General features: G+C 39.5%; 2 protein-coding genes across 4 annotated transcripts in view; both read right to left on the bottom strand.

Annotated features, from left to right (window-relative positions):
* EPYC (epiphycan) overlaps nt 1-1,710 on the bottom strand; it is a 29,137-nt gene extending 27,427 nt beyond the window's left edge. Inside the window, exon 1 of the mRNA XM_042469452.1 lies at nt 1,549-1,710. Coding sequence (XP_042325386.1) covers nt 1,549-1,710 — 162 coding nt within the window. The remainder of the gene's footprint in view (nt 1-1,548) is intronic.
* A 16,037-nt stretch (nt 1,711-17,747) lies between these two features.
* Nucleotides 17,748-24,205, bottom strand: KERA (keratocan). Of its 3 annotated transcripts, none has more exons than XM_042469326.1 (3): nt 23,991-24,205; nt 21,755-22,647; nt 17,748-18,347 (listed from the first exon to the last, which is right to left on the bottom strand). In XM_042469326.1, exons 2-3 carry the CDS (start codon nt 22,638-22,640, stop codon nt 18,181-18,183), a joined length of 1,053 nt encoding a protein of 350 aa, XP_042325260.1. In that variant the 5' UTR covers nt 22,641-22,647; nt 23,991-24,205; the 3' UTR covers nt 17,748-18,180. The 3 variants fall into 3 exon arrangements, with proteins under 3 accessions (XP_042325260.1, XP_042325261.1, XP_042325262.1); XM_042469327.1 differs by lacking the exon at nt 23,991-24,205 and adding an exon at nt 23,776-23,907; XM_042469328.1 differs by having other exon boundaries at nt 18,308-18,347; nt 21,731-22,647.
* Between the last annotated feature and the right edge of the window lie 1,866 nt (nt 24,206-26,071).

Raw genomic sequence — 26,071 nt, 5'->3', positions numbered from 1 at the left:
ACAATGATATTAGGGAACAATCAATATATAAGGTGAGATGTGAAAAGATGAATTCATCTTTCTACATTTGCAAACTTGCACACATGCTATAAACTTTATTCAGCACCTGGCTAAATGCATCATAGAAAAGCATTCACAGAAAAATCCTGGCATGTATATAGTGTTAGGTTTATTTAATTCACATTTGTTTGTTAGAAGAATTCCAGTGTAGAGAAATACCTCCCACTGGAACGATGGCAAAAATCCAGGACATCTACCAGAAAGAAAATCAGTTGCCTCATAATATGAAAATAGCAAATTTCCATTCTTCTTTAGGATTTTATTTTTATTTTCATAGCCATCTTGTGTAATATAGCCATTCCTCTGTAAACTAGATCATGTGAAAAATATGCACATTGCCCAAGCAGTGTGGAATAGAGTCCCTCCTTTCCAAAAATCTCTTACCCTTCCACATCTGGAGCATCTCTCCAATGACTCTCTCTCATTTTACAGAGATAACTAAAAACTGAATATGCTACCAAAGTCCATAATTATCTGGTTCAAATTATAAGTTTATCTAGACAATCATCATCATCCTACTCCCCCTCAAAAAAAAATTGGGACTCAAAGCTGCTCACAATACAATTAAAATCATACAAAAATAGAATTACAGTCAGTTCTCCTTATCCACAGATTTTTTATCCATGTATTCAAGCATCCACAGCTTGAAAAAGTATAAATACCAAATAGCAAACCTTAATTTTCAATTTTATATAAAGGAAACCATTTTGCTATGCCAATGTATTTCATGGGATGAAAATCATGGATTTTATTATCCACAGGGGGTCCTGGAACCAAACCTCAGTGGATAACAAGGAACCACTTAAATGTTTAAATGTTTTATAAACTGGAGCTTCATCATTCTGAGATGTTCTATTCCAGTTCAGAATCTAAAACAAAATTCTGTGCATGCATGCCCACTACTCACAACTCTAATAGACTTTGATACACAGTAGATAGGTCCAGCAAAGTCTAGGTGCTTAAGATTTGTCAGAGCTTCATGCAATCCCTAAAATATCAGCACAGATCACAGATCAGGGCAGCTTGAAATGCTTGGGAATAAAATATGGAAATCTGACAAAAATATGCAGATTTGTTGTGTACAAACTGATGAGCAGGATGGAAATATAGATTGCTTACACTTTCTTTTTGAAATATTTCTTGGTTCTTCAGTTTCTAAACTAGAAAGGTTTTGAAACTTGAGTTGTTCCTCATTGCAGTTATATTTTTTCTTTTTTTAATTACCATTTTCCCTTTCTTTCTTACACTACTTTGGCAACATCAAATACTGAAAAAGCTCTACAAACTTAAATAATCTATCCGTGCTTTCCTCTATCAGTGTAGTATAAAATCAGGAAATACATATTCCAACTTATTTGTGAAAGCAGAGTGGGTTGAATACTGACTGGTTTGGTGTGCTGTCAAAACAGCAAATCCACCCCAAAATATAAAACCTCAGCTTGTTGCCATTGTTGTACAACTGTTTGCAAATGTACAATTTTGATTTACCTGTGACTGATCAACAGATAGATTTTCATCATAGTCATAGAGGTTATCCAGATCTTCAACATCATATATTTCCGACTCATAGTTTATAGAACTTATTGTAGGGGCAGCCATAACGGTATCAAAGATAAAAATTCCCATGAAAACATTTGCAAAGAACTTCATTCTTCAATACTTTTCTAGAGGAAGGAAAAAAAAAACAGTGATGATTACAAATAGCCAATATTCTAGGAAGAAAGCAAACCAGTGATGATTAAAAAGGTCAAATATTCCACCCAGTGATGTCACTAGGGGGTGCAGGGGAAGTACAGATCACACCAGGTGACACCCAGGGGGGAAATACACCCTGTGGGGCTGGTGCAGCTGCTGGGGTGAGTGAGAAAGGGCATCATGTCCCTTTGTAGCTTGCCCACTATCCATACAAGACCCCAAAAGGACCTCCAGAGGCTGCAGCACTGCTCGTCCGAGCAGAGGGCACTGCTGGGGGAGAAGTGTTTTTGTTTCAGTTCCAGTGTGTTTGTTCCTTCAAGCACCTGCACCAGATTCCAAATGGCCCTCTGGAGGATGCAGAATTGCAATCATCAGGGGCTGCTGGGATTGGGGGCAGTGCCTTTAGTTTTGGTTCTGCAGCACTGCCCTCAAGCTGTGGGGGCTACTGAGGGGAGTGCCTTTTGTTTGGGGTCTGGCATGGCTGCTCCCCTAAGCAACCATGCCAGAACCTGAACGGCCATCCAGATGCTTTAGCATCCCACCTACCCAGCTGCAGTCTTGCTGGGCAGCAGTGGGCTGGCTAGGGGACAAGTAAGCAAGGCATTGGGAAGAAGGGGGGCAGTGGGGTACTCCCCCCCCACTGTCTCACTGCTGCCCTCCTGCACTGAGTGACGCTAACCACAGGTACACCAGTGATTCCATCAAGTACTGGACTTATACTATCTTGGGCAATATTAACTAGAATTCTGATGAACAAAGAGATTTTACAACCCTCTTTCAGTATAGAAACAGTCATATACGTTGAGATGGAAGCTAGAAGGGTAAAACTGGAAAATAGATTATTCCTCTTTATTTTCATTGCATATGTTCTATTTAACTAGAATTCTGATGAACAAAGGGGGAAATATGTGTGAGTAATGGGAGGTAGAGATTCATATCTTTGCCCTGTTACAGACAGCCAAAATAAAGCTGCTTCAGGTCTCTTTGGAGGTGTGCTGTTTAAATGATGCATGAATCCTAAGAATTCAGAAGCTGCACCAAAGCTGCACTCCAGTGCTTAGGAATGGCGTGTGGCTTTGGCGCGACCTCCAGACTCTTAGGACTCATACATCATTTAAATAGCATACCTCCAAAGAGACCTGAAGCAGCTTTATTTTGGCAGTCTGTAACAGGCCTTTGTTCCAGCTCCCTGCCAGTTGTAGTCTCTAGAGAGCATTCCGTGGCAAAGAAAGAGGATGTAGCTTTTATAGAGTGGCCATCCCACCAGGAATCTTACAAAAAGTCTATGTTGTGTTTATCTCCTTCTAGCAATCGCCACATTGTTCATGGCATAAGAAGACCATTGAATGGTTGTCCTACCCACTTCCTTTTTACCCTGGAAGACTTGATACTGATTAAAGATCTGGCCTCTGCTGGTAACAGTTGTTGCTTCCTAACATCACATATTCTCATGAGCCACCCCTCATGAGACACCCCACAACATGGATCCAGATATAATTTTGTTGTATAGCATAACTGGATCAAACAGGAGCAATTGGTGAGTATGTTCCGGATTAGGCTGCAATTGGCCTGGTGAGTATGTTCTGGATTAGAGCTGAGGATTCCTGTGGAAATATGCTGCTAAATAATATGCTCCACAAGAACTCACTTAGCATGTCCACTTAAGTAGCTTTCTTTGTGTGCATGATGCTCCACTGGACTTATTGGAAGGGCCAATGACAATGTGAAACACCATAAAGAAAATTCTTCTGGCACATACAGTTTTTATACATTATACTTGACATGTTCAGTTGGTATAGCTTGTGTTTATAATTTTTATATTTGTTCCCATGGAAAGCTAAAGTTTTAATCTTTATGTATGAAATCATTGAAGCTTACTGAGTGTAACTCATACATTTTATTTTAATTAGAATTAAGTACAAATGACTTTTGTTGATTAGGTCATGTGATCCTGAAAAAAAGTCCTTCAATATTCCCATGGAAAAATTCATTCTTTATTGTCAATACACCATCATTTCCATACAACATATATGGAACAGGAAAGGTACCAGTAAGAGTGTAAATATTAATATAAAACTACTTCATTGAAGCCTGAGGGTTTCACACATGAGTTTTAATTTATTTATAAGTTGTGCTTAAAGAGCAGCACACACTCTTTGACATTAGAAATTCATGAGACACTTTTTTCTTTTCAGGTTGCCTAGACTCAAACAAACTGATATTAAGCCTCTTGAAAGAAGGCCTTTGTGAAGAAGGTTTACACATGAAGGCATGAAATTCCAATGGGAATGGTGAACAGCACAAGGCATTCATTTTTCTCTTGTTTTTTTTTTAATTTTTAAAAACTAGCTAGTAAACAGAATGTACAGCAGCTGAGACTTGGTACCTTTAACCAAGGGTTAATTGTACAGTACTGCACTCTTCAGCAGTAATTAATTTATTAAATTCTGGTTTTAGCTAAAACAAATTACTGATTGTTCTATCATATTGATAAACTAGAATGTATGTACCTCCCAGCAGCTGACACACACACACACACACACACACACACACACACACACACTGGAAATAGCACCAGAGATGTTGTCTTTCATTTTTTCACATATTAGTGAAAAAATATTAGTTGAATCTAATAGGCTCATATTGTCATAACTAGGACTACTATTTGTTCAATTCATGATTGTTTAATTTGCAAAGTGCTTGAACAACTATTTTGTTGTCATTCTTACAAAAAAAAAACTGAAATAAATGTCTTATGATCAAAATGGGAGAAAGCTGACACTAATAATTAAGTTCTGGAACAAATCACTAGAGAGAAATCTGAACCCACCTCTCTTCCAGATCCAAATCTATCACAGTACCCACTAAACTGTGGCATCTTATTTACTCTTTCTTTCATGCTTACTTTTTATAAATAGAAGGGTAAGGTCATGGGTATAACTGGTAGAAGGGAATATCATGAAATGCCATTAATTTTCAGATTATTTCATCAATACACTGATAAACTTTAAAGTATTCTAAAATTATATTTTGACAGCACACATGGCTGGTAAAGAATTCATTAAGCAACGTATGTATATTTAAATATTATTATATGCTTCAGTACAAGCACACTCAAAAATAAACACACACAGTTACACACACTTGTAAACCTGACTGGTCTGCCTGCCTAACCTGACTGAATTCTCTTCCTGTCTGTAATTCGTTTATAAGCAAAATATTGGAGCATACTGTAATTATATTGGCATCTATAAGAGCTCTCAAATATTATGATTTTGTTATGTACTTCTCATAGGAAGGCAATAAAACAAAGTAAAAAGCAAATATTAATAAGTTAATATCCATCATTACAGTTCTTGTCAAAATATTAAAATGTGCATATCTTGACAAAAAGTCTAGTTTACTAATCAAGAAAAAAGAAGCAGTAAACTTACCTTGGCTTCTGCTTTCTTAAATTGCACAAGGTTACTCTGAATACGCGTCTGTGGTTTTTAGCCTAACCAATGGCAGTGGGGTGCCGGGTTTGTGGGAGGGTGGTACAGGAAGCTTTAATCCTGAGAAATTTCTTGATGCTTAAACACTTTCATATCACATCTTCTGAAAGAAATTTGGATGCCAGAAAAAGTTATGTTAACTAGGTACAATTCATTTTGATGGGGGAGAGTATATTTTAAAGTCCTGTACTTCATCAACTAATTCATTGTCATTATCATGCCAAAGAATAAACAGAAAGCTTTAAGTATTTGATTCGGTGTCTTATAACTATAGCAGTAAAAAAGGTGAAGTGTGTAAACTCAGCTACAAATGTATTGCCTCCAAAGTGTTTCAGTATTTATACATTATTTATTGTTATCTTATCATTTTAATATATCATCTGGACTTTTATTAGGCAAGGTCCTTTTTAATTATGCTATCATCCATCTTTGCGAAAAATCTGAGAGATGTGTTGTTATTAGGAATATGAAGAACTGAGAATGAGAGGAAAATGACTTTCTTAAGGGTATCCAAAGAGCTCAAAGCTAAATGGGATCATTTGATCCAATTATCCCCAACTGAAAACATTGGGATGAATTCTTTCTAATGATAAGGAGGATTTTCTCTTCATTAATTATTATGATAAATGTTTCCTGATACATTGCATTCCAAATGGTTTTGAGTTTACTGTGGATTACTTTTAATAGCAAAAAATTCAAACAATAGAAATCACTGGGTTTATTATATTTTTATTATATTTCATTTTTTCACTTCCTCTTCAAAAATTTGTTATTGGAAAAGAACCATCTCATAGTCCCAGTAGTTACTGTTGCATGGTATGTTAGATCTTTTTCTTTCAAGATTTTTTTCTGGATTCCATGTCAGAGGAACAGAGAATCCATTTTAGATTTTAGTTCAGATTTTAAATGAGCTATCCAGGGTTCTGAATCATAGCCTGTAAACAGGTTTAGTACTTTAGATAGCTCCTTTACAGTTTGATTAAGGTCCAGAGTGGATTCACTGACACACTGAGCCATCAGCCATCTCTCCAAGTATCATATCAGCTCTCTCAGGAATTTTTCACTTCATTTTTCTGGAAGGAAACTACTACATTTTCTGAAGCAAAGCAAGAATTCACAGATGCTATCCACTGGAAAAAAAATAATCCTCCTCCACTCAGATTAATGTAGAGTTCTACATTTCTTTACTTATAGTTGAAAAAGCATAATTTAAGAAAAGAATGAGAGGCAGTATGGCATACTGGTTTGAGTGGACATTGGAGACCAGGGTTTGATTTCCAGCTCAGCCATGGAAACCCACTGAGTGACCTTTGGCAAGTCACACTCTCTCAACCTCAGGGGAAGGTAATGGCAAACCTCATCTGAACAAATATTGCCAAGAAACCCCCATGATTTAGGGTCTCCCTAAGTCAGAAATGACTTGAAATTGCACAACACACTCCCTCGGAGAGTGGTGGAGTCTCCCTCCTTGGCAGTCTTTAAGCAGAGGCTGGGTGGCCATCTGTCAGGTATGCTTTGATTGAGAGTTCCTTCATGGCAGGGGGTTGGACTGGATGGCCCTTGTGGTCTATTCCAACTCTATAATTCTGATTCTAACAAACAAAAACAAAGGAAGGAATGCAGATAGAAAATATTTTTCAGTAAACTATATACATTTTTGACTATTTTATACCAACCACAGAAGGAATTCTTTAAAAAAAAAAATCACCTGTCTTCTTGGCAGGGAGTGCAGAAGACACATGGTCCAAACCCCAATTCTAGTGTGAACATTCCAGGTGATGACCAGTACAGTACTGGGTCCATGGTATACCCTCCTTATAATGCATTAAAAAAAACTTATCCATTCTTCCAGATCTTCCCAGATCTGGAGCCTTCCCAGATCTGCAGCTGATACTGGGCAGCTGTTCACACACATGTACTGCCTGGCATGGCTACCACCACAGAGGGTCAATCACTCTGAGGTCAGAACAAGAAACCCAGCAATGTGATCAAGTCTGGATGCATTGTTGTGACCTCAGAATGAGTGACTTGCCATGACCACACTGTGCCACACAGCAGGATGTGTGTACAAACAGTTGTTCCTCATTGCAATGGAGGGTCCCAGGTTAGCTCCGGAGCCAGGATGCTTTGGCCTGCTTCCAGAGTATTCTGGCTTGTGTAGGCACCACCTTAGCTAAATGAACACTTCAAGGCCAGATTCCTGTTGGTTACATACAGATAAAAAGAGGTTATATGTGTTTATGTCTAATTTTGGAATGCTGAGGAGGTGTTCAGTACTCCCTAGTGCAACATCCACCACATCTTGCAAAGCAGCTTCCAAACACTCTCAGTGGGAACATATCATTTTTCAAAGTCCTTATGTAAAGTCTGCAGAAAGTCTTCCATCCTTCTCTTCCTGTCTTGCATTTAATATACTACCACTGCATCTTTTCTCAGGCACGGTATAGGCCAGTTGTTGACTAAGTTCCAAAGTACTTTAGCTACTCCCTGACTTAAACTCCTGGTCAAATGTTATAGCCAGAATCTATTCTGTATGCCATTGACTACCAGCATCGAGCTTGCTTTAGTTTCCTAATTAAACAATTGAGATACTGAATATCCCCCAGGCTAGGTACTGTATCTCCCAGTATGTGGCCCTGCAGTTGGAAAATTATGCACTACAGACAGGAATGACATTGATAAGAAATTCAAAGACACAGCTGTGTTAGTCTAGAAATTTAATATGCAAAGGGATATTGATGAGCAACCTGGGAAATAACAAGACCAGACACAAGAAGATGGGTTTGAAACTGGGTCACTTTAAAGATTTCCATACCAGGCTCCATCACTGGTCAAACATGGCTCAAATGTCCTTAAAAGGTGGAATTACTCCCTGGCCAGCCTGCATTAGGAATATAAATTCAAAAGTCCCTTCCTCAAGCCATGGGGCTTAAAGAGACTATTTATCTTTCAGGGCAGCCTTACGGTAATACACTTTCTCCATCTCTCAGGTCCAGGGCCCTAAAGAGACAGGTCCAGAGACCTCTCTTTCACAAAACTTACTGCCCTTGGTGGTCACCAAACTCTAAATCTCCCCCACTCCTGTATAGGTGACAGCATATTTAGATACTACCCCCACCAATTATCCCTCTCTGGCTGTAACAGTATGGGTTAGGCAAAAAAGCCTGTAGAAAAGTGAAAAAATTCATACCTATTATTATTATTATTATTATTATTATTATTATTATTATTATTAACCTTTATTTATAAAGCGCTGTAAATTTACACAGCGCTGTACATACAACCTTTTTAACCTAGTCACTAAGTGGCCAAGAAAACTTCATACTGTGTCAGCAGCAGAAGGATGGGTTGAGTGCAGAAGCAAAGAGGAAGCATCCAGGGATGGCAGGGCTTTAAGTAGTGTCTAGCTCTGACCCCAGTTCTGCCCACTGTGGCATTGCTGCCGCAGTGCAAATTAATTGGTCTCTCCTTCCTGGGAGGCCATCAAAATGTGCCACCTCCCACCATAGCCACTGCAAAGGGATATTTGAGAGTAACTGAGGAAAACCCTGGCAGCATTGCTTATAGAATTGAGTCTAGTTCCTCATTCATCTGAGAAAGTAGACTCAAGTCTACAAAAGCTCATGCTACCAACATCTTTCTTTCAGTTAGTCTCAAAGGTGCTACAATGTCCCTTTGCATATTGATAGGAAATGTCATCTTTGGGGCAAGGTTAATTGACCTAATGCTTCTGTAATGTCTTTCTAAAGTGGGTGTTTGTCTGAGTCATTGCTACCTTTGGCTAAGCCAGTTATTGTGTCTCATGATGTCCAAGTGGGCACTCTTTGTTTGAAAAGGTTTCTTTGCTTTAGCAAGTATGCTGATGTATGCCCCAATTCCTCTAAACTGAAAGGTAGTATTCTGGTAGTATACCTTGGTTCAAATTTTGATCAGAAGGGAGAAATCAGCCAAGAAGCCAGAAGAAGACTAGAGACTGGAGAAGTGAACATGTAAAGATATAGTTTAGCACACTAAAATAAGGATAGTGCTGGAACACCATATTGAGGATACTGTGCATGGCCGAGAAACATAAATGGGCTCTAGAACAGATCAATCCTGAATTCTCTTTGAAAGCTAAGGGCCCAAACAGATGGGCCAAAATAAAGCTGCTTCAGATCATTTTGGAGGTATGTTGTTTCAATGACACACACATCTTAAGAGGCCAGAAGCTGTGCCAAAGCTGCACTCCAGTCCTTCCAGCCGCTTAGGACACATGTATCATTTAAACAGCACACATCCAAAGTGACCCAAAGCAGCTTTATTTTAGCCTGTTTGTTCGGGCCCTAAGATTACTAAATTGTGGCTGTTGTACTTTGGCCACATCATGAATCAAAATGAATCATTAGAAAAAACAATGATGCTAGGAAAGGTATAAGGCAGAGGAAGAGAGGAAGACTTCATGCCCGATGGTTAGACACAATCAAAGAGACCATAGGCCTGTGCTTGCAGGGCTTGTGCAGTTTGCTAGAGGACAGGGAGCCTTGAGATGTCTCCTCCATGGTGTTCAGGGTGACTAGATGTTCTAACTGCAAAGGAGGACAAGGCACTGCAAAATGTAGGACATTCAAGAAAAATATAGGACATTACCAAATAAAACCTTAAAATACCCATATAAATGTAAATTCATGTTTCTCAGTGATGCTCAAAATGGAGGACATTTTGAAATTCCTCCTGGACAGAAGGTTGAAATATAGGACATGTCCTGGAAGACATCTGGTCAACCTGACTGGGTCGTCATGAGCTGAAGTCAATTCAAAGGCAGCTAACAACAACAAACAATTCTGGGGGGAAGGTTCAACTGAAACCAAGAACTGAAGCTGCCTGCCTCCTCCTGGATGCCCCTTGCTGAGCTGAAATCACTCTTTTAGACACCCCCCCCCAAGAATTGGGCGTTTGGCCAGAAAATCTTGTGAGTTTATTTTCTTTCTCAGAGTCCTGGCTCTGGCTCAGAGAATAGTAACTTGTTCTCCTTTTCATGTGCTCTTCCAGCCATGAGGGCTCCCTAGCTTTTCATAAATGCAACGGGACCTAGGAGTGGTAATTTCTGTCTCTTAAATCTATATTCTGTGTAGTGCTTTCCCTGCACATTGCAGCTCCCTGAAATTTCTGCCTCTTACTCTGTTGTGTGCGTTTGTGTGTGTATGTGCTTTTGTCTGTACCTGTGGATTAGGGAAAGTATTATATTGGTTTTACTTTTGAAATTCTCTCTTTCATCTCTTCCTCCCCTTATTAACCCCTATAGCTTCAAACTACTCTTAATTCCAAACCCTTGCAGAATTTAAAGTCTGCTGTTCTGTTTGTACTTTTGCCATTTATGAAGCTCTATTCATCTTCCTCAGGGCAACTATTGTGTATATCTTGATTGCTGTATGTAAAAAATAAAAATCCCCTTTTGAGAGAGTTTTGTATGAATGTGGATTTGCCTGACACACTATTTGCCAGAGTTACAAGATGACAGCCATGTATACACAGAACATGTGTATGTTCTGAGGGCATATCTGGTAACAGCCTAGCTTTGTAGTGTCCACCTGTCCTATAGATCTTTGCCCCCACCTCACCTGTGGATCTCCAGCTCTTTCAGACTTACTATTAGCCTTTTGGTTACTTCTCTGACCAATGCCCTTCTTATCCGATTTTTGAGTTTGGGTAGATGACCTTATCTAGGCATATTCTTTCCATTATATAATAGAGGACTTTATGGTGCTTCAGGGAATATTCATAATTTGGGATATTTTTCATAGCCCATCCTTGATTTGTACTTTTGCACAACTTCCTTTTCACAATAGTCACTTGGTCCATGATGTTGTTAGTTTCGATATGTTCTCTAACTCCAGGGCCTTCCAGAGGCATATGCATTTAATCTGGAATAATACAACACTGAAATTGCACACAGGTGGGCTTAGGAGACCAAGAAAACCCTGCAACAAAGAGGGTGAATACTTTCGCAACTAATAAATGCCATTTTGTTCTTGTTTACTTAATCTTTGAAAATATTTTGCACCTTTCTACTGTTGATTATCATGTGTACAAAGTGACAAATTTAATCTGGGATAGTTTGTCAAGTAACAAAGCTAATTAAGTTCACTTCAGGTCTAGGCAGTAACACAACAAAATGTGGGAAAGTCAAGCAGATGTGCCTATAAATATTTTAACTCTTGGTCTTTAGGAATAGTCACATGTGGACTGTGTGTCTAGCAGATAGATTTCCTATAAGACATTCTCACTGCAATATATATATATATATATATATATATAGGATTCCTTTGTTCTATCCTTTTCTGATGATACAGTTTGGTAAAAAACTATATTATTCATGGAATTAGAAAGCCCTACTTAACTGAGCCTTAATAATGACTGGCATGGCAGATTTTCCTCAGAATCTACAAACTTTCTTTTGATATTTTTTCAGTCCCAGATCTTTGATTGAACAACATACAAACTCTAGCAGGACCATGATGCCCAAAAATCTATGTTTGGTTGAATGGATTTTGCCAAATGAAAGTTTGGAAAGAAAGGTGTCCAGTTTTTAAAAAATAATACAGTGGGTCCCTAGCACCCGCTGGGATTTGGTTTAGGACTCCTGTGGATTCCAGATCCATGTTCAAGTCCCATTAAATACAATGACCTGGCAAAATGGTGTGGCTTATATAAAATGGCAAAATCACAATTTGCTTTTTTTAAAATTTATATCTTTTTAAAAAATAATAATTGCAAGCTGTGGATGGTTGAATCCATGGGTACAAAATCCTTCAATATGGAAGAACAATTGTACAATATTTATAAATGGGCAAGTAAAAATATCACCTTATATTCAAATCTGTTTTTGTTGTTATGCTGCCAGAGAGTAAGTGGGAGCAGTAACCCACTCATGGGATATCCCAGTGTAGAAAAAAGAGGTAATTTTCATCAGTCCGCACTTCAAGTGTCCTATAGATTCCCGATCTCCTATATATTAAAGTTCCTGCACTTTATGAAACTGAAATAATAATCCAGACACTTTTATTACTAGATTGATGAGATGCTATGCTTCTTTTTATACAGTTGACCTGCTTCTTTTCATTTTAGTCTTATAATCCCATATATTTCAGGCTATGTCATCATTTTAGGAGAATTTTTTACATATATGCAAAATAAAGATTATATATCAAATGTACATACAATAAAAATGTAATGCTGACTATAATGGCATGATTTTAAACATCTACTATTAGTCTGAAAAAAAAAATGAACATTTAGAAGACTGGACTAATATTAAATTATTGAGTAATCCAGTATTTGGAAATATTAACTGGATTTATCTGTTGGTTATGATTTTATTTCTACTTTTCTCTATTCCTTAAATTTGGGTTTGGAACATGAATCTAAATCCAATTTAAAAGAACCACTTTCACTTAAATTTTCTTATTCGAAGATCTGCCATGTGGGAAACATTTATCATCTATTTCAGATTGACAGTATTTATTATATTGAGGGGTTGTTGTTGTTTGCTTTCTGGTCTCATTATGCTCTTTTTCCAAAAAGTTTACAGTGTTAAAACAAATAAGCAGGGAAGAGAGAAAGTGAGAATTAAAATTACAAAATCTGCATTGACAACCAGGTTCCATAAAATTATGTTTAATGAGGTATTATGACATCTTGATGGTCAGGACTCTGTAGTTAATGCCTGCAGAGCTGAATATTATTTTGAAAGGCATATGTATTAAGAGAACTCAAAATTTTGTTCCAGGATCTATCATCTCATAAAAGACTACAAAAAGTTGGAATATGATGCACACTAGGTTTTTCCATCTTTGCATCCAACAAATGATGATGACTGGGAGGGGGAAAAACCCCACACATAATCACTGTCATCTGTTCTGTGCAAGCCTCTTGGCCCTGCTGGATGCAGCTGTGTTCTTTTTCTTTGCACTGGAAATTTAGCAAAGCAGGAAACCTGCTTCTTCAGAGCTTGGAAACCTTTTTTTTAAACCTGCAAGTCCCAGAATTCCTAGTTCAAACTAAACTTTCCAATACTGGTAATATTACTGTTGGTTTTTCACTTCCCGTGTGTATCTAAATCTTGTGTATATTTCTTCTGGATCTTGTTGCAAGTTACTTTCACAGTACTTTAAAAAAAAATTGAGAGGGCTTTTTCTTGGTGCCATCAACCTTCAGTTGCGTGGATAGGGGTTTACAGTGCAAGGAAATACTGGCTATCTCATTTCAGAATGTCTCCAAAATTTCATAAACTGATATAAATCTCAATCACAACAGCATACACAATTCTAGCTTTTGTAATTTGAGCACTAAACACCATCCGTTAGTTAAAAAAAATCTAAATATTTGTGCTGGTCCTCAGCTAATCAGGAGAAAATTTCAAGATCTGAATGCAAGGTTTAGCACTTCTCCTTCTTTGCTGTTTCCCTGATGTAAACTGATTTATTAGACACAGGGAGAAAAGGGGCAGATACTCATATTTTACTTGTCTTTCCCCCTGCTCAACTAAAATCTGTTCAAGGAAACAGGCTACTTGCTTTTAAGTAACACATGAGACAGACTTTTATGTCTCAGGAATGGCATGAAGGGAAAGGGTTGTTCTCCACACTCCTACCAGTATCATGAGCCTGATCTTAACTAAATAATAAATAGTGGTAATTCCAGTCCCAAATCCCATGTAGCCACCTCAATGCCATGTCAACACTCTATGTTCTCCTGCATTTGACAATGCTATTCATAAAACAAGTCTCAAAGGCAGCAGACATAAAAGTAACTAGTCTGAAGTCTGCAACATAGGAAATTATGATACAGTGGATGGGCAGCAGCATGATATGTGGTTAGTGTTGGACCTGGGGTATGGAGACCTAGGGGCATTTCCTTGTAATGAAGACTCTGGATGGACTTGAGTGCAAGCTTTTTTTGTATATATTTTCCCCTTCCCCTACCAAGGAGAGAATGATATGTGCAGTAAAAGGCCATTTGTCACACTCTCTGACCCAGGATTAACCTTGTTTGCTGAGATTATTTATTGCTTCTGTGATAGCTCCCATATCTTGACCAGGATAATTCTTGGCTTAACACTCTGGGCCTTCAACACACTTAATCTTTGCAGGAAATCTTTAGGAAGCAAAGTATATAATGAAACAAAAGTGAGGATTCACATTTGTTTAATAAAGCATCATCAGTGACAATCATCATACAAAATTGTTCTGTTTTCAATAAATAAATTACTATGGCTAGGGTTAATCTAGTTCTGTACAATTTCACATGCAAGTCTACTTCTTCATAAATATAATAATGAATACAATAGAGTAAGTGTAGCAATATATTTTGCCGTAAGAGTCATGTTAGTTGCCAGAAACTATAATAAATTTCACTTTGAAAATAGTGACACCTTTATTGGCCAGCCAACATGCACAAAATACATTATGGAAGATTTCAAAGCTCCGCTGGTTTCTTTATCAGGCAAAAGAAGTTTTAAAGAAACCATACAAAAGAAAAAAACTTACAAGAATTTTCACAAGGTTTATTGAAATAGAAGTTTCATTGTAGATACTTGCTTTCTGTTATGGCTTATTAATACTGTTAAGGCTTATTAATACTGGTCTAATGTACATAGAAAACATAGAAAATTAATTTTGGATTGCATAGGCCTGCTACTATTATAAGCCATGAGAGCAAATAGACTGAGAATGTAATGACCATAGCATAAGACAAATAAACTAAATAATACAGGAACTTTTTTAATTAAAAGGACATGCTGCAAGTAACGAGAGATAGAATGTCTTGATTGTAAAAATTAACTGAGCTTGTGAGATGTTACATATTTATTGTATACCTCCACTCCAAATATTTGACCTTCATCTTTCAAAATATTTCTGTTGTAAATGCCTTAACAGTTAATGAAGTACAATTGGGAGTAGTTGCTAACAGCTTATTTTCCTGCTGAAACTTAGCTGCCTAAAATTTATTGGAATGCTCATATTTCATAATGGCGGGTTACAAACGGGCAGGGGAGGACGTCTTGGAGGTGTATTTAGCTGAATGCGGAGCCTCCAGACGGCCCGCCCCGGGGGCGTGCTTCAGGTGTTGGAGCTTCCACACGGGGGGCAGTGAAGACGCCTCACCTGGGTCCGTTTCGGACCCGGAGTTTCCAAACCGCCGCCTCGGAGGACGCTGCAAAAAGAGAGGCAGCTTCCTCACGGGCGGCCCAAACCGCGGCTTTTTTTTCTTTTGCCGCATGAGAGGTGCGCAGCTGCGCAGCTGCAGCGCTAAGCAGCAGCGGCAGAAAGCCTGTCTGCGCATTTAAAGCACCCAAGCCCCTTTAAACTTTTTCCCTGTGACTTTAAAGCTAGGCAGGAGTGGTGTGAGGTAGCAATGTCCAAACTCTGTCCTTCCAGGCGTTTGGACTTCATCTCCCAGAATCCCAGACCACAGGGCAAGGTGGCTGGGGATTCTGGGAGATGAAGTCCAAACACCTGGAAGGACAGAGTTTGGAGATTGCTGGTTTGGGGACCAGTGAGCCAGGCATGGTGGGAGGAGAGAACAGGAAGGGTAGAGTAGAGTAGATAGGGCTGGGAGGGAACACATGCCCTGGGAGGCGAAATGATGTCTTTATGGGACATCATGGGACCTAGTGCCTTGTCAGTGCTCCCTGCCCCTTGATCCCAGGCCCCCTCTAGTTGCCTTTTGCCTTTGGGGGCAAGTTTAGAGGGCATCAAAAGGTCTTGGGCACATTCAAGCTCTGGGGTCTCTTTTTTTTCCTTTGCCGGCTGGCGAATGCGCAGCTGCGCAGCACTAAGCAGCGGCGGCAGAAAGCCTATGTGCGCATTTAAAGTGCCCAAGCCCCTTTAAACTTTCCCCCCCGCTCTGCCCAAAAACAATGGTGGTCTCCTGCCAGCTGGTGATCAGCTGGTGTTGGCATCCTTGTCCACTTGCACGTTGCCAATGTCACCAGCATCATGGATGCCTCCTCTCCTTTGGTCCCCGCGCTCTTGCTGAATCTGCAATGCGCAGCCACAGCTGTCTCCACTGCCAACGCTGTCCCCCTGCCATCTCCCCTCACCTCCTTTGTACATATGTCAATATTTACAGTTTTAGCGTTTTTTATTGTTAGGTGAAAATGGCACAGGAATGTGTGTAGGGGTGCACTTTAAAGTCCAAACTTTCCAAGCAGCGCATGCGTACATGTTGCTCTAGGGTTAGGGTTAGGGTTAGGGTTACGAGTCTTAAAATGCGCTGCAGCTGTGCTGCAGCTTTCACACCTGCATGGCAGCAGACGTTGCAATTAAAGCCTGACTACAAACTGCGCATGTTCCAAGACCCCAACTCACTATGCGACGGAGCTTTTAAATGGGCAACTTAAAGTAGCAGCGTAGCAATTCTGGTGTACCGGTGCAGCAGCTCTCATGGCTTCTTCCACTTCTCGATATGTGTCAGCATTCAGGTAGGACTGCTCCAGTTTCTGCAAAATGTTTGGCTGGGACCATATAGCTATGAGGTCAGCCGTCTCAGTATGAGACCAAGACGTCCCCCTGCCTTTTTTTGGGGTGCTGGTGGATGGCTGAGCCATCTTGCCTGGTGGCAAAGGGGAGCCGCCACACAGCTGTGCCAGGAGCAGCCGAACTGTGCCCATTCCCAGGTGAAAATGGCGCAGGAATGTGTGTAGGGGGGTCACTTTAAATCCCAAACTTTCCCTTTTCACTTTCTACAACCAAAACATCCGCCGGCAAAACTTACAACTTCCCGCGGTTCTACCAACGCATGCACACAAGTGGCTCTAGGGTTAGGGTTACGAGGCTTAAAATGCGCCGCAGCTGTGCCTCAGCTTCCACAGCTGCATGGCAGCGGACGTTGCAATTAAAGCTTGACTGCAAACCACGCATGTCCCGGGAACCCGACCCATTATGCGACGCAGCTGACACGGAGCTTTTAAACCGGCAACTTATATTTGCGGCGTAGCAATTCTGACGTATTGGTGCAGGGGCTTACACACGGAGCTGCGCAGGTACGCATCAAACAGAAAAGAAGCGGAAAAAAGCAGCACCTTTTTAATGCCGCTTCTTCCCGCTTGGGGCGTGCGGGGGGCGTGTTCATGATGGCATTCAGGTAAAGCCCGTCTGAAGGCTCTACCTTCATGACGTCATGAGTACATCCCTTTTTGCCCGTCTGTAACCCGCCAATGATAGTAAAAATCCCAAATGGATATTTTACTATTGCTTAATACCTGTTTTGAATGCACTGTTCCTATATGAATTCCATAGGGTTTTCTTAAGTAAGGAATACTCAGGGGTGGTTTTGCCAGTTCCTCCCCCTGCAATATAGCTTACAACACCTGGTATTCATTGGTGATCTCCCATCCAAGTACTAACCAAGGCTGACCCTGCTTAGTTTCCAAGATCAGACAAGATCTGGTGCCATTAGGATATTAAGTCAATATGGCAAAACATTTATTTATTTGATTCTAAATGGACCCCGCAATGAGAAAAACATCCTCTTCAAAGCTGTCTTTAAAGTAAAGCAAGCATGAGGAAAGTTACAGTCTGCCCTCCCCATATGCAGGGGATCCGTTCCAGACGCACACACCTTGCACATCAGGAAAAGAACGTATACTCAAGCCCTATAGAAAATAATGGGGCACGTGCTTGCAGTGGTGCATGGGACTCATGGCGCAAATACGCACCCCATTATTTCTGCTGGGGTTTGCCTTCCATGTAAGTTCAAAGCCATGAAAGGCAAGCCAATCTATAAGGAGGGCCAACTGTAATTGGAGAATAACCATAAAGACAAAAACAAACAAAAAAAAATACAAAGAAAACCAAAAGTATAACTGGGAGATGTGAAAAGTATAGCAAGTGAAATATCAGCCAAACATGTTCACTGTCAGAGAAACAATAACTGCAACACTGAGTTGTCCTTAGATAACAACTGCCTGAAGGAGCCGGAAGCATAGCATGAGATCAAATGGGATTGGAGGTTTGATTTCATTGCCATCCAGACGGAGATATCGAAGGCGTGGCAGATTTCTCTCATAGACATAATCTCCTGGTATAGGTATTGGACACATCTGAGTTCCATTAACACCTAAACATAAAACAGACAAGTGTGTAAGAAAAGTTATTTGGAGAAAAATCTCTCCCGTCCCTCAGTAATTAACACATTATCTGAAATTTTCATATATGTACTTGTACATCTAAGCTTTACTAGGGAGCCAATAAGATCTGCCATGTAAGCTAGGAAAGACAAGGAAATATGTTAAGAGGAGTAGCTGGTTAGCTGTCAGCTAATGGCAGGATGAATTGTAGCCTTAAATTTGATGATGCCTTCATCACTCCTGAAAACTATAAGAATGTGAAATTTCCTTGTTTAAATTCTTGGATATCTCTGCATCAAGAAATGTGATTGTATCATTCAGCCCAGACAATTAAAAATGGAATCAGGGTCCTCTTTAATCATTCTAGTTTATTCTTACTAACCAAATTCTTGAAGTAGTGGTGGATAATGGTCCCCACTTTACTGGAGCACAAATCCATTCCAGGGTTTAGTCAGAGCTTTAAAGCAGCTTTAAGAACTTTCAAGTACCCTGGGCAGCTCCTTTCAGGGTCAAACCTGGATTTACCACCCAGCTAATATGAAAGCAATGAGTGCTGACAAGGCACAGACTCTAAAAGCAGTTTAAAAACCCCTTGGCATTAGTAGTCCTGTCCAACTTTAAGTATTAAAGCATTAAAATATGACCTCCTAAAGGTCATATTTAAATAATTCAGCATCTTAACAGTAGCAAACTTTGCTGCCAAAGAAACCATGTGCATACTAACAACACACTATTTGCATAGTCCAGCAAAATCTAAAAATGAAAGTGTAAAAGCAATACATTTGCACTTCAAGCTCATCCTAAATGGATTAAGGCAACTTGGAACATAGACTTGGTGAACAAAATCAAGACAAAAGGGAAAGGTGCCTTAAAAACTAGATTAAGCCACAGTTTTTCTGCTTACCTTACTGCTGCTGAATGGTGCTGTAGAATGCTGACATTTCTAATGTAAAGTGTGGGAAAGTATGGAACAGGTACATTTTGTGGGGGTGAGTTATGGCTGTAGGATTGTTGTTGTTGTTGTGGGTTTCCATGGCCAAGCATGGAATCAAACCCTGATTTCGAGAGTCGTAGTCCAGCAATAAAACCACCCAAGTTTAAATACCTGCTCATTTTTTTTTAGATGGCTGGTTCAACCTGGTTCAATGCACACATCTAGGTTTAGTTTAGATGGCCATTATGAATGAATTGTGATAAGGATGTACAGTAAGCTTCTCCAAGTTACAAGAGATCGTGGTGGTGATAGTGATGTGTATAAAGAATCTAATATGAAAGATTTAGCTGCTGAATTCAAATAACTTGAGAATTGCTGCTTCCTTTTTGCCCAGTATCTATAATAAATAATCTTGGTAACATTTTAGCAGCTGTTTCTGAGACATGGGACATTGCAGTGCTGAAGAGGCAGAAGTTGCACCTGATGGATTGTCCCCTTCTGTGCAGGCCTCTTAGCACTGTAACAGATATGCAGAACTGGCAGACTTTTCCATTGTTCTGTATAATAAGATAGTAACCAAGCAGTCATTATTTGTATCTCTTCGTAGTTGTTGTTGGTTGATGTTTTTGTTTTCTTGCTATATTGCAGAACAGAATACAAATGTTTCTAAAGGAATGTCTGGATCAGCTTTGCACAGGACAATATGTCTGGACAATAGCATGCATGTGTTGGGAGTTTATATCCATAATGTATGAGACAGTGTTTCTAACTTCCTTTGTGTATATGAAAGGGGGTGGTTATGTTGGCTCCCTTTCTGAGTGATCTGCCTTGCATATGTTTTGAGTTCTCTGCCATGGATTCACTTCATTTGTTCTGTAGCTTGTGGTTAGGCACAGTTCCTTTATGAATGTTCTAATTCAACTGGATTTGAGCTTTCTGCCATAATTATTCTTTGAACTAGAGGCTCTTAGTGTTTCCCAGCTCTAACATGAGTAAATTGTTTTCTAGAAGGCTTTGTAAATGACAGTTCTGCAATGTTATGAGGGGTGTGTGCATATGTACAAATTACATGGATTCAAGTATAAGTACACCTTCAAGTATAAGTAAGCTGGGCTCACCCAGTTTAGGTGTACATTTTAGTGACTGATTTGTGGTTGTGACAGAAGTAGAGTCAATTCCTGGTGGCCCGGTGGTTAAATGGCTGTACTACAGTCACTCACTCACAAACCACAAGATTGTGAGTTCAGTACCAGCCAGGGGCTCCAGGTTGATTCAGCCTGACATCCTTCTGGAGGTCGCTAAAATGAGTACCCAGCTTGCTGGGTGCAATTAGTTTACACTTTGTAAACCACATCCGTAAGCGGTATAGAAATGTATTTCCTATTGCTATTAAAACCATTGTCCTGGTATCATGCAGGAATGCATTGCCTGTTCGTAAGTAGATAGGATATCTGTATATCTTAGGCAAGTGCAGACAAAGCATAATTGATCAAATGTTGTTGGACTGCAATTCTCATGGGCAGTAGCCAGAAAAAAACAGTGGAAAGGGGCTATGGAAAGTGAAGTCTAAGACTAGAGACTCATAAGTCCTTTCCTCCTGACTTAGTGGAACAGATCATTTCTTTAAGCTCCTCCCCTTTAATCTCTAACATTTGCCTTGAACCCTCATGCAGACCAGAACTGTGTTTTTCAGGAGTTCTCAGTCCTATCTGCTGACATATCACCTTGCAATAGAAGTACTGCCCTTACCATTGACAGAGGCAACACATTTCATAGTTCTGTGAAACCTAGACAACACTCACCAGAAGAAGCATTGGATAATGTTCTCCAGGTAGTCACTGTAATCAACCTTCATTCATTATCTGATCAATAGTTATTTTACACTGATAGGCTAACTAGAAATAGTTGACAATTCCATAGAATTTACATGTTGAGGGAAACGTACCCATATCTCTTTAACTGCATTAGGTTTTTCTGGTTAATTAAGCATGGAGCTGATTTGTCAGTTCATCTACTGACAGCACACTGGCATTTTTTCAAGGGGGGGGGGGAGAATATATGTATGTGTGTGGATATGTGTTGCTTTGTGCCTCCAGGTATGGAGTGACCCTAAAGTTATCATAGAGTATTCTTGGCAAGTTTCTTTAGGGGGAGGGTTGCCATTGCCATCTTCTGAGGGTGAGAGAGTGAAACTTGTCCAAGGTCACCCAATGGGTTTTATGCTCAAGTGGGAAATCAAACCCTCATCTCTAGAGTTGTAGCCCAATATTACATACTATATATATATATATATATATATATATATATATATATATATATATTCCTTCCTGTTTTATGCTGTGTGTACCACGATCCTATACATGCAACTGAGAAATCCATAAAAAAACCAGAAGGCTGTTAAAAATATAGACAAAGATATTTCACAGTTAACACTTCTACCTTAGATTGCTGGGGAACACTTACTGTTGATCTTGTTGTTATCAAGATGTAGGTGCTCAAGGTGAACACTGATAGCTGGGATTCTGGTGAGTGCGTTGTAAGACAGCTGAAGGTCAAGAAGAGATGAAATATTAAAGACTTTGGTTGGCAGACCTTCATCAGTTAATTTATTGTTATTCAGGCGAAGGAAAATCAGTTTGAGCATAGTATCAAAGTAATTTTCTGGTATTGCTTCAATGGAGTTATTGTCCAAAAACAACTGCATTACATTTGCAGGGAGGATTGGAGGCATCTGAGTAAGTGAGTTTTGAGCAATGTTAAGTTGCATGAGGCTGTTTAGTCCTTGGAAGGTGGTACTTGAGAGAGTACTGTCAAGCAACTTATTTTGGTGCAGATCTAGCATGGTGAGGTTTTCCAAATTACTGAAGACTCCTTCAGGGACTGTAGTGATCTTGTTTCTTGCCAAACGCAGCTGCTCCAAGCCTGTGGGTAATGGAGCTGGTACCTCTGATAACTCATTATCTTCAAGGAACAAATACAACAGACCTTTAAGGTTGCTGAATACACCTTTCTCAATTCCAGTACTAGTGATTTTGTTCTTGTTCAGGTTTATCCATTTTAGCTGAGTGGCATTCACAAAAGATTTCTCTGTAAGAGCTTCAATGAGATTGTTTTGGAGATAGAGATACCTGATTCTTGCTGGGATGGCAGGTATTTCTTTAAGTTCCTTGTTGTCACAGTATAAAGCGTTTGGGAAACTAGGAGGACAAAAACATTCTTGTGGACACTCAAAGCTGTAATAAGACCAGTCATCATATGGATCCCCATAATCAATCGTTCTGATACTCCGCGTCCACACAGCACCAGTCAGGAAGACTACCAAAAGGCTGAAGTAGAGTTTTGCATGCATTGTTTACCTTAGAAAGAGGGGGGAAAGTAGTTAAAGAAAGTATGTTATCTTCACAGTGTCTTTTCTCCCCTAAAAGCTACAATGTATACTCCTTATATTCATGAACAAAATTCGAGAGTTGTTATTTTTGCATAGAAAAAAATGTTTCTATATATATCACTGACATTTCAATGGTATTTTAGCCCGTCAATTTTGCACTATTTCATCTGCAAAAACTCCTGCTTCACCTGAAAAAAAGGAAGGCTGCCATGATTGCCTTTAAAGATAGTGAAACAGCGAGAGTTTGGTCTTCCTTTGAACATCTCACATGTTCTTTTGTAGTCCTAGTTAGAGGGGCATCTGGATCAGATTTTCTAGGCCCAGATCTCAACACACACAAGAGGAAGATCAAAGAATATTTTAACAGCTGTTCACTGGTCCCTAGATGTCTGGAGAGATTTGTTTGAGAAAAAAAGCTATTTCCCTCCTTCAGTCACTCCCCTGTGTCCCATATTATTGCCTTTCTTACATTAAACAACTAATTCTGTTTTTATTGCTTGACATGTGCTCAGTTTCTTTGTCCAAATTCTTTTTAAAATTGTTCCCATTAAGTCTGACTTTTCCATTGCTATATGCCCAAACCCAAAAATGCAAAGCCAAGTGCCTATAATACACTAGATTAACAATGCACCTCAAATCACAATGTTTGCTTTGTTTTATAAAATCATTTATATAAAAAAGAAGATGAGAATAAGTCAGCTGCAGGCATACTCGGAAGTGCCACACAGATCTGGGGGTGGGGGGGGGGATAGTTGTGTGGCTTAGGTGGCAACAATAGCCTTAAAGCTGAGAACAATAAGAATCAATAATGCAAGGGGAAAACTAATGCCCTCTCTTTAAAAACAATAGCTAAGATATGCTCCTATTCCAAAAGAAATCAAGTCCTGTATCTCAAAGGCTTAATATCCTTTGAAATTGCTGGACAGTGGCTGAAATAATAAGAGGATATGAGACAGAGAGAAAGAACGGAGGGAGGTTAAATGATTACCCAGGGAGTCATATTTGATTCAACACATTGTCTCTGACATCTTTTGCTTACATAAATATCTATATCCAATTCTCAACAGCAATAAAATCAGTAATGAAAATATTTTACCTTGCATATGATAGGTGGTGATTTCTGGAGGCTGGAAAAAATCATTTAGGCACAGCAGTCTTTTATTCCTTTCAACATTTTTTTTTAAAAAATGAACCCTTTAAAAGGTATACCATGAAATCCTAAAATATACAGCAGTAATCCCCAAGCACATTATCCAAGACACCTAACATTCTTTTGTTTCTAATTTGACAGTGCTTCAGAATCTAGCTTACCTCAGTTTTCTTGGATTCTCTTCTGTTCTTCCTATTGGCCACTGGTATTAGACTGTAAGAGGTTGACTCAGGCAACACACAGTCTTTTATGAATACAGCCTAATATATACGCATCAATGACTACGACTATTAACCCCTAAAATCACTATGTACCTCAGCACCCCTACAAACTATAATACAGGAAATCTTGGATTTCATATCAAGCTGCTACCACCCTCAAGGTCATTCCCAGAGAGGCTAAACTCTGATTTTAAAGCATAGAGAGATTGAGGCAGAAATCAGGTGACTATTAGTATTTGATAACAAATACGTTAAATAATTTTGAAGCTATCTAAATTAGGAAGAAAGAATTAAAACTAATACCACATGTTCCTGTGGAAACTTATTATTTGATTCTGATCAAAAACAGATGCAGAAAAGCTTTCAAATGTATGATTCTTGATTAAGAAAACTAAGGAAGACTGCTAAGAATTTTTAAAATATTATTTAATACACTATATTTTATACACTATTTCAATGTTGTGGAATTGTTTGATATCATTTGATACATATTTTTAGTTCTCTACATTTTGTCTTACACAAAATGAAACGTTTTAATAGAATTGACTGTGTGTGCCACCTGTTCTAAACTATGTTCTTCACAGTTATTGAGCCAATTATGCCTTTTACACCTAATTACTCTTAAGCATTTGTTTCCTATCCAGTTTTATAACTAAAAGAATATGCATATCACATGAGTCTTTTTTTAAAAAAAAGCAAAATCAAAGTGACTACTGCCAGTACAGCCACAGCTGAAACTCAGAAACTATTTGTTGCTTTTAAATTGGATAATGCAGCTGGGTAGGTGGGTTGGGAGAACAGCCAAAGATAATGGGAGCTCCATGCCTTCACCTGAGAGACAGCAGTTTGAAGGTAGCTGGGGGCCAAGACAGACAGGCCAAAAGTGCCATGCTGCCACCGATACAAGGGTTAGGGACCATGCAGTAACCGCATGCTCCCTAACCCTAGTATACGTGTGGGCACCGCCATGATTACATGATGTGTCATGTGTGACACGTCCAAACTGTGTATCACACAGGACACATCACTGCGCTGCTGGAGAGCACTTCGCTGGTGTGGCAACCACATGGCCATGCCAATGATGCAAAGGGGTCACCCCTTTCTTCCCTTTAGGGTCAGGGTGCCGGTGGGCATAAAGCCTCAAGGGCACTCCTTTTCCAGGCCGAAGAGAAGCGGCATTTTGCCACTTCTCTTTGGCACAGAAAAACACCAGATTGGGGCCACAGGGCTGCATGTATGGTTACTGTGGCCCCAATCCTTTGCTTCCAGGGGCAGCACAGACCCACCTCTTTCGGGCTGATCTGTACAGCCCCTGGGTTACCATTGTGAAGCCTCACAGCTACTAACTAGTGCAGACTGTCACATTTGGTAGGTACACAGGAGAAGACTTCTCCAGACTCTAGTACCCCTGCCAAGAGAGAATAGGCTGATCTACTCACTTCTGACAAAGATCTTTCTGTTTGAAAAGACCTTTGGCATTTAAGATGGGCTCTTGCTGAGAGATATATCAAGAGCCATTGTATTTCCAATTTCTAGATGTGATTTTGAATGTTGGACAGTGAAGAAATGCAACAGGTGGAGAACCTACTGATTTGAAATGTGGGACTGGAAGAGAGTTCTGTACATACCATGTGCTGCCAAAATGACCAGTAGGTGGGTCTTGGAGCAGTTCAAATTTAAGCTCTCCCTAAAAGCAAAAATGACCAAAGTGAGACTATCATACTTTGGACATATCAAGAGATTATAAGACTTACTAGAAAAGAAAAAGATTTTTGGCAAAGTAAAAGGCAATAGGAAAAGGGGAAGACTTCATTACAGGTGGATCAACTCAATCAAGGAAGCCATATCTCTGTGTTTGTAAGACCTGAGCAGGGCTGTTGATGGCGGAAAGTCTTGGAGGTCTCTCATTCAGAGGGTCACCAACTGAAGCCGATTTGCTGAGGGGTGGTTTAGACTGTTTGTATTTTGTTGTTTTCTTCATACTGAGATATTTTTAATTGTTCTTTTAATATGTGTTTTAA

The sequence above is a fragment of the Sceloporus undulatus genome, chromosome 5 (genome assembly GCF_019175285.1).
Source record: "Sceloporus undulatus isolate JIND9_A2432 ecotype Alabama chromosome 5, SceUnd_v1.1, whole genome shotgun sequence".
In the NCBI taxonomy this organism is placed as follows: domain Eukaryota; kingdom Metazoa; phylum Chordata; class Lepidosauria; order Squamata; family Phrynosomatidae; genus Sceloporus; species Sceloporus undulatus.
Note: the sequence above shows the minus strand (reverse complement) of the source record. Positions and strands in the feature narration are given on the sequence as shown.

Excerpts from the sequence above, each read along its gene's own strand:
- KERA (XM_042469326.1), bottom strand. The coding sequence starts at position 22,640 with ATGCATGCAAAACTCTACTTCAGCCTTTTGGTAGTCTTCCTGACTGGT. Across the intron at positions 18,348-21,754 it reads TGATAACAACAAGATCAACA|GTGTTAATGGAACTCAGATG; the intron begins GTAAGTGTTCCC and ends TTTTATGTTTAG.